A 15,372-nucleotide genomic window follows, 5' to 3' on the forward strand; every position below is an offset into this window, starting at 1 on the left:
CGGAGCGCGTTTTCTCCAAAGTGCGGGTGGTCGGCTGGAATGGCCAGATCTGGGATTCCTGTTGGCTGACGATCATCCAAGTGACTGTGTACTTTATTGCCTCACTGTTTCTTTTTCCTTCTTTTTTTATTTTTTTTTTTTTTATTACCTCTCCCGTCGTCTGTCTTACTGTACAGAAAGCAAATCATCGATTTCCATGCCCCATTCCTGACTCATCTATGTGATCCTTGGATTTTCACGAGAACCTTTCGTGATTAGCCGCGCCTGTTTGCTTCTTCCGGTTTTCAGCTGGGTTCTGACGAGTAGCGATTGACCCAAGACCACTCCGGTTTTCGCCCATTTACTCATTGGCTACAGACCTCGGAGTATTGGCACTCCGTATCGAACACCGGTCGATGTCCGAGGGCATGCCCTCCCCGTCTGCGGGTTTGGCATCTGGGAGATACGTGCCCTACACGGCACGGGAGAAGAATGCACATCCTCGGTTCTATTCCTCGACCTGTCACCGGTGCTTTGAGGAGCGCAGACTCAGCTCTCCCATGAGCCAGTCGGTCGGGGCACTACATAGATGGTATTGCCACGGATCTCAGTCGGGCTTAACCCAGGCCTTCGTGGCAGCCACGAGTGGGAGAATCCGTATGCACATACGCCCGCTGTCCCGTATACGTATACAGTTACCCGTGTTGTGTAGTCTGACAGTTCAGCATATGCGCGATGGTCGTCGGGGGCGAGCAGTTGCCTGTCCCGAACCGCAGCGTCCCAGCATCAGCACTACCGCTTCAGACCAACCAAGCATGCCGGGCCTCACTTACTCTGTGCCAGATGGAATGCTCGATCCCTGCTGCTCATCCAAGCAAAAGAAGCGCAAAGGATGCTTTCTCGCATGGTCCATTGGCTTGGCTGGTCTCTCAGGGCAAAATGGCAACCGATCATGCTAGTTTATGCCATGCAATGCAGGTGATACTAGGATGGCTGGGCTTGCGGCAGCGGTGGATGTATAGACTGCTCGCAACTCTTACCGTGGGCTCAGTCACTCGGTATTCGATGTTTGTCGGGGTGTCATGATGATGATGATGATGATGATGATGATGGTGGTGGTGGTGATGTTGATCAGAATCATGAGACCAGTGCTCTGTACACCCGAGAGGTTCACTTCGGATGGCGGAAGCTATAGCACGATGATTCCATGATCATAATAAGGACGAGGGATAATGATTGAAGGTTGACGAGGACAAACCGGAAGGAAGAGCGGACGAGTCGCTCTCGAGGCCCTTTCAGTTCCGTGGGGGGCCCCAACTTCCCAAGTGCCGGGCCTTGATTGGCCCCACCCATTGTCGTCGTCGCCTTCCAAGTTGATGCTTCATTCAGTTCCCTTCATCGCATTTCCCTTCCTCAAATCCCCCCGTTCCGTTTGCAATCCTCCGCTTCCAATCCCATGTCCGGCTGCCTTCGGTCCATTTGTATGACCTCTACCGCAATCCTTTCTGCCTAAACCCCACGATCGGCAGGATGCTCACAACTGACATTAGCTTTCAGCAGGGGTGGGCAGGAAAGGAGCATCTTGGATGCCCCGCGCCTTGCCTGCGCCACATCATTGCCAGCACGTTCCTGAGGAGACACGGCAATTAGATGTATAGATTTTCTATGACGGAACTTTAATTTACAGGAGGTTCAAGGTTAAGCAGACGAGGAGACACCACCAAACCCCCCCTCAGACCCAGCTTCTACCCCTCCGCTCTGGTCAAGGCCCTGCAGGTGGACGGGCCTTTCCCTGCAAGTCGCCCGTGCGGTTGACTTGCGTCCACGCAGGATCCTCGGACCCCCTCAATGAACGCGGGCGAGAGAGGGGAAGTCCCACGGCTAAGACTGGGGCGTGTTATCCGATCTTCGTGACCGGTTTGGCCTGCTATGCCATCAGATAACCATTGCCTGGACTTGTCGAGGTTCTGGAAAATTGTGGGCGTACCATCAACACTGAATGGGATGGCTTTGTACAGGTCCTAAAGCCGGACCACCGGGGAAATTGACAGGGCCCATGCAAGATGTCCATGCCATGCTTTTCTCGCCCTTCCGGCTGTGCCTTCGACACAGGTCATTATGCACGGATGCTTTCCCTGGCCGACTCGACTCGTGCAGAGATGCAATAAGCACACGTCGTGCAACCCCTCTGCGCCTTGCAAGTTAAACTGCAGCCTGCTGAGCTGACGCTTACTCACTGTTTCTTACACAATTGTCACCAACAATGCCATTGCGCATCCCCTACGATTGGCCTTGGCAGGGTATCCATTCATAGATTGGCATCACAATTTTCTATCAGGTGATCTCCCTGTGTCCCTATCATTTTCAACATGGCAGCAGCGCCGCATCGAGAACGTTGTGGCCGGCATAACGGGGGTGGGTTTAGCACTACCTCGACCCCATACCCTGTTTTAGACCGTCCATCATACTGCGCTTGCAAGGCCCCAGACGACTGGCTCTCCGGGAGACAAAAGCATTATGCGGCTTTTGTTGACTGGATGGAGCCACCCGACTTTGCCGCGGCCATTCCTCACGGGAGTTGGACATCCTCTGCTTGCTACTAAGCCTAGTCAAGCGGAACATGCCTGTGCAGGTGATTACCTTGGAATCTGCGGGTGGGAGAAAACAAAAATAATAAAAAAATAAGGAAACAAGAAAAGGAAAAGAAAAAGAAAAAGGAACAGGGAAAAAGGGCGAAAAGTGAAAATCCTAAATCGCAAGGTAAGTGACAGCCCACGGGATTGGGCCAACGACGACTCATCACCTTGGCGTAACGCTGAGCCCAGCGCAATGCACGCGCTCGTCGATTGCATGGCGGTAGTCAGAGTATTATGGAGCCGGTCATCCGTGTGCCAATGGCCGCGGTCGAATCTCCCGATAGGCGCCTAGGAGACACCAAGTGGTATTGAATTTTCCTCACCGGTTCCAAGCTTCGCCTGAGACTGGTTGCAGCTGCTGCCTTCTGTTCTATGGTCATGTCTCACCCAACCGTGCATGAGGAAAATAGAGCAGCGTAAGAAGAATACGGAATTCGGACAGCCAAACCCGTCGCAATTACGCGACGAGGCCAGTACCTGACTTGCCTGCGATGCCCCCTCCCCCAAAGGACCTTGCGCTTCCTCTGCGTTTCGCTGCCCAAATGACCAGGGTTGTGCCCGGTTAGTGCCGATGAGCGGTGCCATGGGCATTCTCTGGTTCTTGACGGCTCGGACCGTCGACAGGCATGACTGCTGGCGTGTCTGGCGCCAGCAAATTGAGAAGGTCACCTGTATCGACAGGCGTGATGGGCAGAAGGTCAAGCTACTCGACTCCGTACTATCTGTCCAGATATGCGGGGACCCCTGGTGTACCTGCTAGGCTGCCACAGCCACAACGGCCTGAAGGACGTCGAGCGACCGGCCCGGTTGATATCGTGACAGGCCGCTTTCCACGTCACCATCGCATTCTCAGGCGATATTCGTCGGAGTGGGGTAGCAGCGCCGAATGTATGTGCGGGGCATTCGACATGCAGGCCTTTTCCCGATGGACCAGAAAAAAAAAATGATATCAACATGTCCTCAGGCATGCGCTCTCAGCCTCTTTGCCCCTTAGCAATATCTCGCACCCCACCTGCTTGCTCCTCGCGAGCAATCTGACATCTACCCCTTCCCCTCCTTTGTCGCGACCTGCGATCGATTAGTCAGGGCCCATATCATATCAGGGCCCCTCGCCTGCTCTTCTCTCCCCGTCCGCGCCATTGCCTTTTTCATCTCTGTTCTTATTTTGACTGCGCCTGGATTTCCTGCAAGATGTCGCGGCAGCCGAAACTGCGACCCAAGTCGCATATCCCAGGCTTCCCAGACGCCATCTACAATCTTGCTGCAGTCTCCTCCTTATCGCAGCTTGAGTCTCGCGCAGGGCTGGGGGAGGAGAAGCATGACCAGCGCGTCTTTCGTGTCAAGCGCAAGCATGTGTTGAAGGCGTGCGATCGTTGTCGAGTCAAGAAGACCAAGGTTGGTGAAGTATTGGGTTCTTCTATGTCCTCTTTTGCATCTATCTGGGTCTCAGTGCAGTCTTCGGAGGCCAGCCATGCTCATTCATATTAGTGTGATGGGAAACAGCCATGCAACCGGTGTTCGGCCCACAACCATCCTTGTCTTTTCCGGGAAAGGAAGGCCACGCAGACCAAAGTGTACTCTCGAGGGTAAGACTATGATTTCTATCTTGCGCCCTTGGTAGATTCATGCCCTTGGGCTGTTGTGGCTGACTGGTGGCCGCACCTATGGGCAGATTCGTCGAAATGCTGGAATCCCACCATTCGCTGGTTGTGAAGGCACTCCAGAGGCTCTACAAATTATGTCTCGATAAAGAGGGGTTTCCTGGCGAGCCTCTGGTCGAGGTCTCGGATGGTCATCCTCTAACTCATGCGATCCTGGATCGTCTAGGGTTGATCAAGCAAGCTGAGGAGAATCCGGATGAGCCCGAGGAAGATTCGGAAGATCTTCGCTACTTGCGGTTTCTGTCCACCTCGACTGACTGCAGCGCTACAACGGATCCCTCGCCCGAACCGGCCACCCCTCCGGAACCTTCCCCCAGTAACTGCAGCCCTGTGACTCCTTCCTCCAAGGGGAATGAGCCCTGGAAGTGGGAGCTGCAGTCTGTCCAGCCCCTTAACTCCGGACAATATGGCTACCCTCATCCTGGATACCACCCGATGGCGATGCCACGGCCGAGCTTGGAGCCAGCTGCCCTTCCGGGTGAAACTAAAACCCCGGAGATCATCCCTTCCATGGCCGACCATGGCCATTCACTCTATTACTATATGGGTGCCAGCTGTGATGAAGGGCCTGCCAAGAACCGCCTGGAGGCTGAAGTGGTAGCCAGGCCGGGATCGCAGCAGCCTACCACGGCATCTGGATTCCCTGTCATCATGATGAGTGACTATAACTTACATGTACAAGACCATCAGTCCGTCTATCCATCTCTTCCTGCTGGCTGGGCGTATACGTGTGGATAGAGATGGTGAACACGCCACGGAGTCTCTATCCAGCGGCCCTGGTCCTTCCTTCTCTTATCTTTCCTACCACCTTCTTTTGCTTTTCTTTTTCGGATAGGCGTCCACTTGTCGTCCATCTCTCGTTCCTTGTACGTACACGTCATACAGGCTGACTGCCTCTCTTGTCCGCCTTTTGCACCTGCTAGCCCTGTATCTTGTTGCGTACAGCATCGTGCCTATCATGACCTTGGGTTGTTCCTGCGAGCTCTCGGCAATGTTTATCTTACATGCCCGGCATGGCGTTTCATTGGCGGTTGGATGATCGCCTCATCCAACCGAGACAGGATTCACTAACTTGTACAAACAAGGTCACAGGCGTTGAGGGGTTCCTTCACCGTCTTCGACTTATTCCTTCGTTAGACCTTGGCCTCGGCCTCTGCCTCTGGGCCTTAGGCATCGATTCCTAGTCTCATCTTGGGCTCGATCATATACACCGACTTCTACTCGCAGCTTTTCTTCTCTTCTGGTCATATGTCTTTCCTCCACTGTCCCACGACAAGAAATGATAAGCGAGAAGTTAACTATACTACACTACAAATCATCCATGCATCAATAGGAACAAACAAAGAAGAAAAGAAAAGAAAAGAAAAGATCCGAGATAAGACAACCCATACACACGTCCATCGACATGGATGACTAAACAAACTTAACTCCCTATCAATGCTCAACACTCTAACACAGGCAAACCCATACAGCAAATGAGGTCAAAAGCAACAGTCAAACCCATGATGAGGGAAATGGGTACATGTATCTGTAATGAAACGATGATGACAAAACAGCAAAGCAAGCAAGCACGCAAGCAAACATTCCAGGGCCGATTCATGCAAGCCACACCCGCGACGCAACCGCCCCACAAGTGAGGACCTGCGGTGTATTTCTCGAAGAGAAAAATCAAAATGAAAAAATGAGTGATAGGAAATACCAAATAGGGAGATGCGAAGATGCACACGAGGTCAAACATGCTTCATGCTAGATAGAAATGACACAAACAATTGATCAATCAATCATCAATCAACCAGTCAATCGAGATGTAAAGAAGGAAAAATGTACCAAGAGGGAAGGAACGATGGAAAGTATGATTTTGTTTTCGTTTGTTCTGTATGTATGTGTGTGTATGTAGTAGTATATCAATCATCCCAATTAAAATAATTTCCATGGACGTATAAGGTAGGACTCGTTTTCCCTTTTTGATATTCCGTTGCTTCTTTACTGGCAAGGGTTGCTGACTACTTGGCTTCTTGAAACTTAATCATCAATGTCGGTCTCCGTGTTCGTGTCGCTGGTGTCTCCTGCATCTCCGTCGGTATCACTCTCGTCGTCGGTGGATTCCTCGGAAGGCTTTCTGGCCTTCTTCTTGGGAGGTTGGCCGGTCTTCAGGGCCTGCATTTGACCGGCTATCGAGTCTGGAGGGGATTTCGTTAGTAGTGACGGGTTGGTGGGGGGGGGAGTCGGGTTAGCTTACCTTCATCGGGTTCACTGATGTCGTCTTCCTCGTCCAAAGCGGCTGCCTTGGCGGGGTCGTCAATGTGGAGAGTGACTTCCATCTTGGTGTCGAGACCCAGGTAGCTGTCACAGAGGAGGTTCAGGACGAAGTTGAAGTCTCCGACCTGGGGAGGAGCCTGGAATTGCATCTTGAGGGTCTGGACGTTGAAGGTAGGCTTGCCATCTGCGTCAAACACGGGCTTGTCGAAGGTGGTGAAGGTAAAGGGCGGGACGGCCATCTTGCCCTGTTTGGCATCAGCCAGGAAGATGTGCCACCGGGGAGAGTGGTCGCGAGCTAGGTAAGGGGCGTGGGCCAAGGGCGGCTGGATAGCCTCGACCTTCTCCTCGACCTTGACGCCGTTCACGAGCTTGGTGGTTCTGTTCTTGGCGGGTTTACGGCCCATGATAGCGTCGAGATCATCCTCATCCGGGTCAATGTCTTCCAGATCGGCTGGGTTGACTTCCGGGACGTTCGAGTAACCGGGGGGGACAAAGCGGGCCTTGACGACCAGTTGAACCAGACTGCTAGGCGTGATGACCTTCTCACCCATAACCTTGAAGAAGGCACGGGAGACTTCGAGAACGGGGAGCTGCTTGGCGACGGTGGTGGCTGCGGTGTACTGCTTCTCAGACAGGAGACCTGCGCCAACCGTGAGGCTGCGACGCTTCTCCTCGGGGAGGCTCATGAACTTCTGGACGGTGTAGTGCTCCTTGGCGTCAGCGCCCTGGACGGACTTGACAACCTCTTCGGTGAAGTGAGGCAATTGCAAAAGGGGCGAGGATCCTGGAGCAACAGCTTGAATAAGATGCTGAGAGGTGCGGAAAGAACCCAGGATTGGCCGAACGTTGCCGAACGCAAGTGCAATAGCGGTGAAGGCCTCATTCAGCGACAAAGCAATGGGGGCAGCTTCGTACTTTTCTGTAGACACATGATATTAGCAATCTGTCTTGAGCGTAGTAAGAGTCACGTACCTCCGTTGAGCGTAGTGTCGTCCAGGTCGATGCGACCAAGGTAAGCCCACAGCAACGCCAGGGCCTTGCGTCTGCTGGATTCATCCAGACTCTTGATAACTTCTCGGTCTTCGGGCGAAATGAATGACAAGTCCTCAGCGAGGACCTTCTTCTCGAGTTTGGCCAATCCAGCATCCGTCTTCGGTCCCTGCAGCATCTCCTTAAATTCAGCGCCAGTGGACAAGGCGTCGACAATACCGCCATCCGTGATGTCCTCTCTGTACTCCCGGAAGATATCTCCGGCACTTGCGACCAAAACCCGTTCCTTGGTGTAGCGCTGAGAGCCATACCACCATTTTCCGACGATGTAAGGAAGCAGCACGCCAAGCAGAGCACCATAGACCAGCAGAGTATACTTGGAGTTTCCCTCCGAAACAATGAACGTGGGCAGAGCGATACCGATGCTCATGCTTTGCTTGCCGTCAGGGTGACCATACTGGATGTAGTTGTTACGCACTTCCTCATCAGTGAGCGCCTTGTAAGCCTTGGTCAACTCGACGAAACGGTCGTTAAGCATCTCAATAGTCTCATTCTTGGCGGGGTCCGGGCGAATCTTGTCCGGATGGTAGATAAGTGAAAGGCGCTTGTAGTGCTTTGAGATGGCTCTCTCGTCGGCGCTCTGGAAAACAGGCCTCGATTAGTAAAACTGTGGTGATTGGAGGCGTCCAACACGACAGGTGGACTGGATACTCACCCTTGAAACACCCAGAATGTCATACGGGTCCCAAACTTTGGGAGTAACTCTCGCGGTAACGATGATCAAGTATACCATCCATGCCATAACAGCGTAACCGACGATGACGGTGACTATGCGCTTGATCCGGCGTTCCTTGCGCAGGCGTTTGCGCTTCTGCGCCTCAATAAGCTCTGCATGTTCCGGCTTGAACTCGGATTTTATCCGGGGAGCGGTGTTTTCGAGGCCTATCAGTGGTGGAACATGTTAGTATGCATCTCAGACGGTGAATCGCCCGAATAGAGGGCAAAATTTTTCAACGAACCCTTGCTCGGTCGGAGAAGGTTATATGTGAGAGGGAGTGTGACAAGACTGGTGAGGGTCAGGACAAAGAACGGGAAGAATTGTCCCTGTTTGAAGATTAGTTACTGTATCTTTTGTGCGTTAAATCCGACCAAGCACCGACCTTGTCATCGTAATTGTAGTCGGTAGACATGGTGAAGCAAATTCACAATGGACACGGTCGCCCGCAGCGGGCAAAACGGAACAAAGAGTGTCTCCTGGACACCAACTATGCTGCGCGGCAGATATGTCCAGCAGATCGAAGGGATATATTCACGATTCAGGTGGTAGATTGGAGGAGCATGATCCCTTCAGACGCAGCAAAAGAGTGTGGAAGATGGAGGGAGGAGAGGTGGTGCACGACGGAGTATCTCGAGATGGGATTATCGCATCGGCGCCGGGTGTACCTTGTGATCGACCGTGTCCTTTACGGGGCCGTAGGGGGCCACACCGCCTGCCCGGCTGGGTTTGGTGGCTCTTGGGCCCAATTATTCAGGAATTCAGGGTCATGCGCTTACTTTTGAGTTACTTTCGGGTCTCCCCTAACTACGGAATACTTCGTTTTCTTATGGTGAATCGTTGTTGTCACTATACGGACATCGTGTCATTTTGGTACATACTGTACAGCTCTCTGGTCTATCTACTAGCATTAAGGAACCCGTATTCCAGGCATACAAGCATTCACATCCAGGCTTCATTTCATCATAAAACTGGTATCCCTCTTTTTTTTGTCTCCCATAAATGGACAACAAATAACGCCGGCCCAAACTTTTGATCTTCGTTTCCTCATAACTTCGAGCATCAGAGCCAGCTCTGGATAATAGCGTGAGAACGGAGTCCCCTACACGCTATGCAGGCGGAAATGCGAAAAGAGCTCAGCATGATGCGGGCAACTTACCCGCTTCGTGGGGAATTCAAGCGTCGTCAATGACCGGAATCTGGGTCGGACACGAACTCCACCCACCAAGCGAACAAGGTCCTCGACATCGCAGAGCCTTTGATCTCGACGTCGCAAGCGTGCAGGTTTCCTCCATGCCAGAATTCACATGGCCAAGCCTTTCAAAAGACCAATCCGATCACCTTCTTTCTTCTCACAGAAAGCGGGATCTTCATTGCTGCAAGTCATGGACTTGGGTCCTCCATTGAAACTGGTTCTCGCGCCTTTGTCGGGAGCTGGTAAGCGTCTGGTTTCGCTGATGTCGGATTTTATCGTGGGGATGGGCCCGTTGGCGTTCGGCTGAGGTTGCGTGCCATTTGGGTATGCCTTCGGTCCCTTTTTTGATTTTTGAGAATTTTTTCCACCGCCTGGACGACAATTATGAAAATTGCTGCAAAAAGGCAAATGATATCGGCATGATATATCATCCAGGTAATGCGTTCAAGGATTGTGGACTAGAAGGCTGGTTAGAACGGTGTTCCTGATCTATTTTCCGGCAGGCGGAACTCACCAATCGATGTAGTCGAGTCCACCGAAGTACTCCAACATGCGATAACAGAGACCGACATCGTCACCGGGTACACCACCAAAAAGACGACACTGCTCTGCCTCCAGCGTAGAAGCCTCCATCCTCAGCGCACGGTCACGTTTCTGCCATATCAAATGCCCATAGTGCCAGGTCGGGGCGGGTATTTCAGGACAGTCGAGTGCGGAGGGAACAGCTGAAGTGCAAAGGTCGACAGGTCGTGGGAAGGGTGCGAACGGAAGACTGTTGACACTGCGGTTTCGAGATCGGGGTCGTGTGCGACGTCGGTTATGCCTCTGGCCCATTCTCCGTCCAGTTCGGTGCAGATGGATAGCTTGTTTCTTTTATGTGTGGTTTGGGTCGTCGTAATCAAAGCCGGTAGGTAGGTAGGTCAAGACAATAATCCCGAGGGAATATTGTCCGTATAGCTTTTTTATGAGACGAAAAGGAAGGGAGTGACCATCACCCCTGGGAAGGATGAGATGAGGTGAGAAGGGAATCAAAGTAAAGGGATCAGGAGATGCGTAGCGGAGCGCGGGAATATATACACCATGACCGAATGAGTTGGGAGCTGTGGTGTGACTCACTACATCCCAATAAGGTTACGGAGGCACAGAAAGCAGGACGAAAATCTTCACATCCGGCCCAGGGGATCCACCAGCATCCCCTACTTCGGGAGTGCCAACTCCACTCTGATGCAGTCTAGAAGCAGAAATACCTAACCCTGCTTGCCGATGGTGAAATTTGGTCTCATGGCGAACCTGGATTGCGTAGTGATTTAGCTCGCACCAAATCGCCTAGTGGCCCTACGGAGCACAGGGCCGACTCCGTAGTCTCACTTTAGGGTTCTCCTGAGTCACCTCACTAATGTACCTTGTTGGTTCTTAGTAGCCACCAAAAAAACCTATTCTTATCCATGCCTAAGGTTCCTTGCCTGATGGCTTGCATCGAGAACCAGTGAGAATCATCCGTTGCCTTCCACCATGAAAGAGAAGGAAAATTCTGATCTCAGCCCGGCTGCCTGACTCTTTCAAACGAACCAATTGAGTGATTGCCGGGCGTCACCAAAAAATGAATGGTGGCCCCGTCATCCACGGTGCGACGAACCCGGGATAAACGGAATTCGACATCAGGAGACGTTGAACAAAGGCGTAGCCACACCCAAAAAAATCACCAAAAACTGGAGTGGTCTGACGCCATGCAGAGAGTTCTCGGCCCCGAATCAAGAGCAAACAAGGACCTCTCGGTTACCGTACCAAACCGGCTCCGATGCCGCTTGGCCCCAGCTTGTGGTCATGTGACCTCGATCGGCAACGGGATCTCTGAGTCAATTATCTACAGCCACGCACTTTGGAATCCATATCCACCCAGTTTCCCGATAGCTATTACCTAAGAACAACCCCCAGGGTACTTACTGCCACGACCATTTCAGACTCGTTTCAGCCAGACCCGGTGGCGAGCTGTGGATGCCGTACGGGCCGAGCGGGTTCTATGACGCGGTTTTTGAGAGCCCAAAATTACCTTGCAGACAGGGCCAGGCCAGTCAGGAGATGACAACATCCTCCCACCACGGCTGCTTCGGCAGCATCGCGACTACGGGGGGAATCGGGGCATGTTGGCAACATGACAGGGATGATGGTTCCTATTTACTCCGCATCTAGATCCTAGCACGCTATGTATGCATTCAAAAATATACTAGTATGTAGTTATAGATTCTCCGTATCAAGCAGATACTTACTACAAGGGGACAAAAGTCGTGGGATGTTCCAACCCTAATATTGCACTTTCTTTTTCAATTTTCCTTTTTCTCCCCTTCCCCACGTCTCCACGCGCCATCTTGGTCGATCAATAACAGACAGGTACCGTACCAGAAGGGTACTACCCATCTAAGTAGCAATAATAATCTCGAATAATAATCCCTCATAAAGACCCGGAAACCATATCCCAGTATCCTACCTACGGTACTACTCCCTAATAGACAAATAATCGTCCAATCTACAAACACGCCCTTGACTAACAGGGTTATGTGTATCCCCACAAAAACCCACGGGAACACCAAAAACCCAAATCTCTGCAGATCTCGGCGCAAAAAGAGGAAAGAGAGATTTTTTCCCTCCTCCTCTTGCTGCGGCGGCGGGCTTTTGACGTGGCTCTAATCCGACCTTGACACATGTCGTATGTACTTACGGAGTACTAGGTAGAGTTTCACGGACAAACTATGTACCTACCTAAGTAGGTAGGTAGTTAATGATGTGTGTTTGGTTTGGCATCTACCTACATGCATGCCTAACTAGTGGATTGGATCCAATATGGGTTTTCGTTTGCCTTTCCAGCTAGGCTATCCATTCCCATCCGTTTACTTAAACCACGTAGGTGAACGTTGGCCACACACATACACCACACCCCCCCCAAACAAATCTCGAATCTGCAAATTGCAAACTACTACCGACGTGGGCACTTTCTCCCGTGTCGAGTGTCAACGACCGTCGAGACTCTCGCAGTCCCGTTTCGAGGCGTCCCCGCAAATGGAGAAGAAGAAACGATGCACGATGACTCCCCGGCCCCATCTTCCTTTCTTCCCCTTTTCGGCAATTGGGTTTTGGTGGGTGGGATGTGGATTGTGGATGTGTGTAACTGCCCTAACCTCCTGGGAGTAGGGCATAATGGTGGCCGATGGCCGGCGGCCCCTTTTTGTTCGTGTTGTTGTGAGTTGTGACGGTGGAGCTCCTATGGAAAGATCGTGGACCTTCTAGGTACGACGACGGTGAATCATTGCTGGAGGGCGGTTATTCGCGGTGTTGCTAATATTGGGGGTGGGGGTGGTTCTTTTTTCCTTTTTTGCCTTTTTTTTGGGGGGGGGAGTCTTTGTTTGGCTTTGGTTTGTTTGTTTGTTTGAGGTGTTTGGGATGTTGTGCTGGATTCTAATTATGGTGCCTGAGATGGTGGGTGCGCTTGTTTCATGCGCTTCTTTGTTGTTTGGCTTTCTTTGGTTGGGATAATGACCTTCGGATGTAAAGGACTGGTTGATGGGTTGGACTTCCTTGGGTATAGGATTGCCCGGTTATTGAAAGGGATGACGGAGTTCAAACACTACGGCATTACGCCCGGCAGAACCAGGTATGACCCCCTCTGATGGAATCGAGACTGCTGAGGGAATATGGAGTCCCTTTCAGCTACCAATCATACCATTGTGCAACTCGGATAATGCTACTGCTAGCAACGCTCCACACCATGCGAGGGTCTAGACTGGCTACATCATACATCATGATACTGCGGGAATTGTGAAACGAGCAGCTGTCCACCGCCAAGGATTAAATCGTCGACCTGACGGGTCGGCTAATTGTCGATCCCGCGCCGGATGATCTCCAACATTTCCTCGCCCTTCGGCGCCGTCGTCAAATTCTCATACCCGGTCCGGGTGACGAGGATGTCGTCTTCAATGCGCACGCCACCGATGGGAATGTATTTGTCGGCTTCGTCGAAGTTGATGTACCGCGCTAGCGGCTGCTTGCGAGCATTCGCTAGAGCAAGCTGGGAGAAATACAGACCGGGTTCAATGGTGACCACCATGCCCTCCTCGAGCAGGGGAACTGACTGGCTCATGGCCGGGATGAAGTCAGGCTTGCAACTTCTGCCAGACCACCCCAGACCAGTGATTGGCTTTTCGGACACGTCGTGGACTTCCAGTCCAACATGATGGCCCAACCCGTGGGGGAAGAAAATGGACGACGCCCCCGACACACGGATCTCCTCCAAGGTGCCCTTCTTGAGAACGCCTAGCTTCTGCAGACCTCCAATGGCGATCTCATGAGCAAGCACCTGCAAGTCGCGAAACCGCACACCTGGCTTGATGCGCCTAATACACTCCTCCTGCATCTCCTCTACAATGCGGTAGACGTCGCGGGCGTATGAACTGGGCCAATCGGCGGCCAGGGGGAATGTGCGGGTCACATCACTTGCGTAGCACTCCCACTCTGCACCTGCATCCAGACAGACCAGCTGTCTTCCCTTGAGGGGCTCGTTGTTCTTCATATAGTGGAGGACGGCTGCGTTAGGCCCAGACCCAGCAATAATCCCGTATGCTTGGTTCTTTGCTCCGTGTGACACGCATGTGTCCAGGAAGAGGCCTTCGATCTGGGCCTCGTTGGTCATCTTGTGGATCTTCTCGAGGACTTTTCGATGGGCCAGTCCTGAGACTCTGTTTGCATGGCGTATCATACGAAGCTCATAGTCATCCTTAATCACTCGGGCCGCATCCATTGCGGGTAGCAAAAGCTTATCATCTAGGTTAAGCTCGTTGGATGTGGTTTCGGGCTGCTGGGAGCTATGGAGGATGTAGATTGGGGCGGCATCATTGTACTTCTTTGCCCATGACTCGACATCGCTCTGGAGGGAAGAATAGTAGCGCACTCTGTCTACGTCAAATCGGCGTTCAGCCTCGTCTGTGGTCAACGTGGGTCCCATCCAGATTGCGCGGTGCAAGTCAAAGTCGGGAACATAAAGGACCAGCAAGTCGTTGTTGATGTCGTAGGTCAGAAAGCAATCCGGCTCGTCGACCCCACTGAGATAGTAGAAATACCGTCTCTGTCGAAAGGGTTGTTCTTGGTCCGAATCGCCCCAATTGACAGTCGGCTTTCCCGCGAGATAGATAAGGCCGCTGGAAACCCCCAGCTTCATCGCCGCTTTGCGCGCATGTTGTTTGGCTGCGCCGGACTCTGTCAGTCTCCAAGCATCCCAAAAGGGTGCAGAAAGAAGGAGGAGACAAGGGAGGGGTTGTTCAATGGGCAAATTCAGACACAGGACATACCTGGGTACTTATCGAAGCCAGCGCCACGCACCGTCACACGGATATCGCGGGTCTGGATGCCCGCGACAAGCTCTGGCGCAATTGAAACACGCATTCTGCTGCTCACGGATCTACAGATGGAGTGGAGATTTAGGCGCCTATATAGACAGGACCGTGACCAAGGGAAAGACCTGAACGAAGGCACACGAAGGGTTGTGAAACAAGAAGAGATAAGCCGGCGCCTAGATAGTCAGAGAGGAGAGGGACAAGTGACAATGACGGCCGATTAACCCGCGAAGGAAGGGACTAGAGATAGCCCGTCATCACTCATACAGCCTCGGAACAGCGCAATTACCCGGAATCGCGTGGGCTGGGCGGCCTGGCCAGGCGGCTCATACCGTATCTTACGGGCCGGAGATACCTCTGATTAGGGACTCCGATATTAAAGACCCTGATCAGGCATCGAGGGAGGGAGTGACGCTCATCCCTTTTCCTCGGGTTCCTTGGGGCCTTGCATGGACTGGCATTTCTGGATGCCAGTCGCGACAGCAGCCCTCTGTAG

At 52.4% G+C, this 15,372-nt stretch overlaps 5 protein-coding genes across 5 annotated transcripts; 2 read left to right on the forward strand and 3 right to left on the reverse strand.

Moving 5' to 3' along the window:
- The first annotated feature begins 149 nt into the window (after positions 1 to 149).
- BO80DRAFT_131757 (uncharacterized protein) lies at positions 150 to 1,210 on the forward strand. The gene is made up of 3 exons (XM_025713587.1): positions 150 to 302; positions 358 to 751; positions 813 to 1,210. The coding sequence occupies exons 2-3, from the start codon at positions 396 to 398 to the stop codon at positions 1,063 to 1,065; spliced, it is 609 nt and encodes a 202-aa protein (XP_025579576.1). The 5' UTR covers positions 150 to 302; positions 358 to 395; the 3' UTR covers positions 1,066 to 1,210.
- Positions 1,211 to 3,684: 2,474 nt separating this feature from the next.
- BO80DRAFT_131763 (Zn(II)2Cys6 transcription factor domain-containing protein) lies at positions 3,685 to 5,147 on the forward strand. The gene is made up of 3 exons (XM_025713588.1): positions 3,685 to 4,010; positions 4,104 to 4,201; positions 4,288 to 5,147. The coding sequence occupies exons 1-3, from the start codon at positions 3,807 to 3,809 to the stop codon at positions 5,012 to 5,014; spliced, it is 1,029 nt and encodes a 342-aa protein (XP_025579577.1). The 5' UTR covers positions 3,685 to 3,806; the 3' UTR covers positions 5,015 to 5,147.
- Positions 5,148 to 6,298: 1,151 nt separating this feature from the next.
- On the reverse strand, positions 6,299 to 8,715 carry BO80DRAFT_345924 (J domain-containing protein; the record flags this gene model as incomplete). The annotated part of the gene is made up of 6 exons (XM_025715344.1): positions 6,299 to 6,456; positions 6,516 to 7,454; positions 7,508 to 8,165; positions 8,241 to 8,467; positions 8,545 to 8,629; positions 8,686 to 8,715. The coding sequence occupies 6 exons, from the start codon at positions 8,713 to 8,715 to the stop codon at positions 6,299 to 6,301; spliced, it is 2,097 nt and encodes a 698-aa protein (XP_025579578.1).
- A 1,099-nt stretch (positions 8,716 to 9,814) lies between these two features.
- On the reverse strand, positions 9,815 to 10,436 carry BO80DRAFT_132132 (uncharacterized protein). Its single transcript, XM_025713589.1, has 2 exons — positions 10,010 to 10,436; positions 9,815 to 9,953 (listed from the first exon to the last, which is right to left on the reverse strand). Exons 1-2 carry the CDS (start codon positions 10,327 to 10,329, stop codon positions 9,923 to 9,925), a joined length of 351 nt encoding a protein of 116 aa, XP_025579579.1. The 5' UTR covers positions 10,330 to 10,436; the 3' UTR covers positions 9,815 to 9,922.
- A 2,924-nt stretch (positions 10,437 to 13,360) lies between these two features.
- On the reverse strand, positions 13,361 to 14,925 carry BO80DRAFT_345833 (aminopeptidase P family protein; the record flags this gene model as incomplete). Its single annotated transcript, XM_025715342.1, has 2 exons — positions 13,361 to 14,727; positions 14,832 to 14,925. 2 exons carry the CDS (start codon positions 14,923 to 14,925, stop codon positions 13,361 to 13,363), a joined length of 1,461 nt encoding a protein of 486 aa, XP_025579580.1.
- Positions 14,926 to 15,372: the final 447 nt, after the last annotated feature.

The sequence above is a fragment of the Aspergillus ibericus genome (assembly GCF_003184845.1).
Source record: "Aspergillus ibericus CBS 121593 unplaced genomic scaffold BO80scaffold_3, whole genome shotgun sequence".
Classification (NCBI taxonomy): Eukaryota; Fungi; Ascomycota; class Eurotiomycetes; order Eurotiales; family Aspergillaceae; genus Aspergillus; species Aspergillus ibericus.

Coding starts and splice junctions, on each gene's coding strand:
- BO80DRAFT_131757 (XM_025713587.1), top strand. CDS start 396: ATGTCCGAGGGCATGCCCTCCCCGTCTGCGGGTTTGGCATCTGGGAGA. Junction 752..812: donor GCAGTTGCCTGTCCCGAACC/GCAGCGTCCCAG, acceptor GGCCTCACTTAC/TCTGTGCCAGATGGAATGCT.
- BO80DRAFT_131763 (XM_025713588.1), top strand. CDS start 3,807: ATGTCGCGGCAGCCGAAACTGCGACCCAAGTCGCATATCCCAGGCTTC. Junction 4,011..4,103: donor GTCGAGTCAAGAAGACCAAG/GTTGGTGAAGTA, acceptor CATTCATATTAG/TGTGATGGGAAACAGCCATG. Junction 4,202..4,287: donor ACCAAAGTGTACTCTCGAGG/GTAAGACTATGA, acceptor ACCTATGGGCAG/ATTCGTCGAAATGCTGGAAT.
- BO80DRAFT_132132 (XM_025713589.1), bottom strand. CDS start 10,329: ATGGGCCAGAGGCATAACCGACGTCGCACACGACCCCGATCTCGAAAC. Junction 9,954..10,009: donor GGACTCGACTACATCGATTG/GTGAGTTCCGCC, acceptor CCAGCCTTCTAG/TCCACAATCCTTGAACGCAT.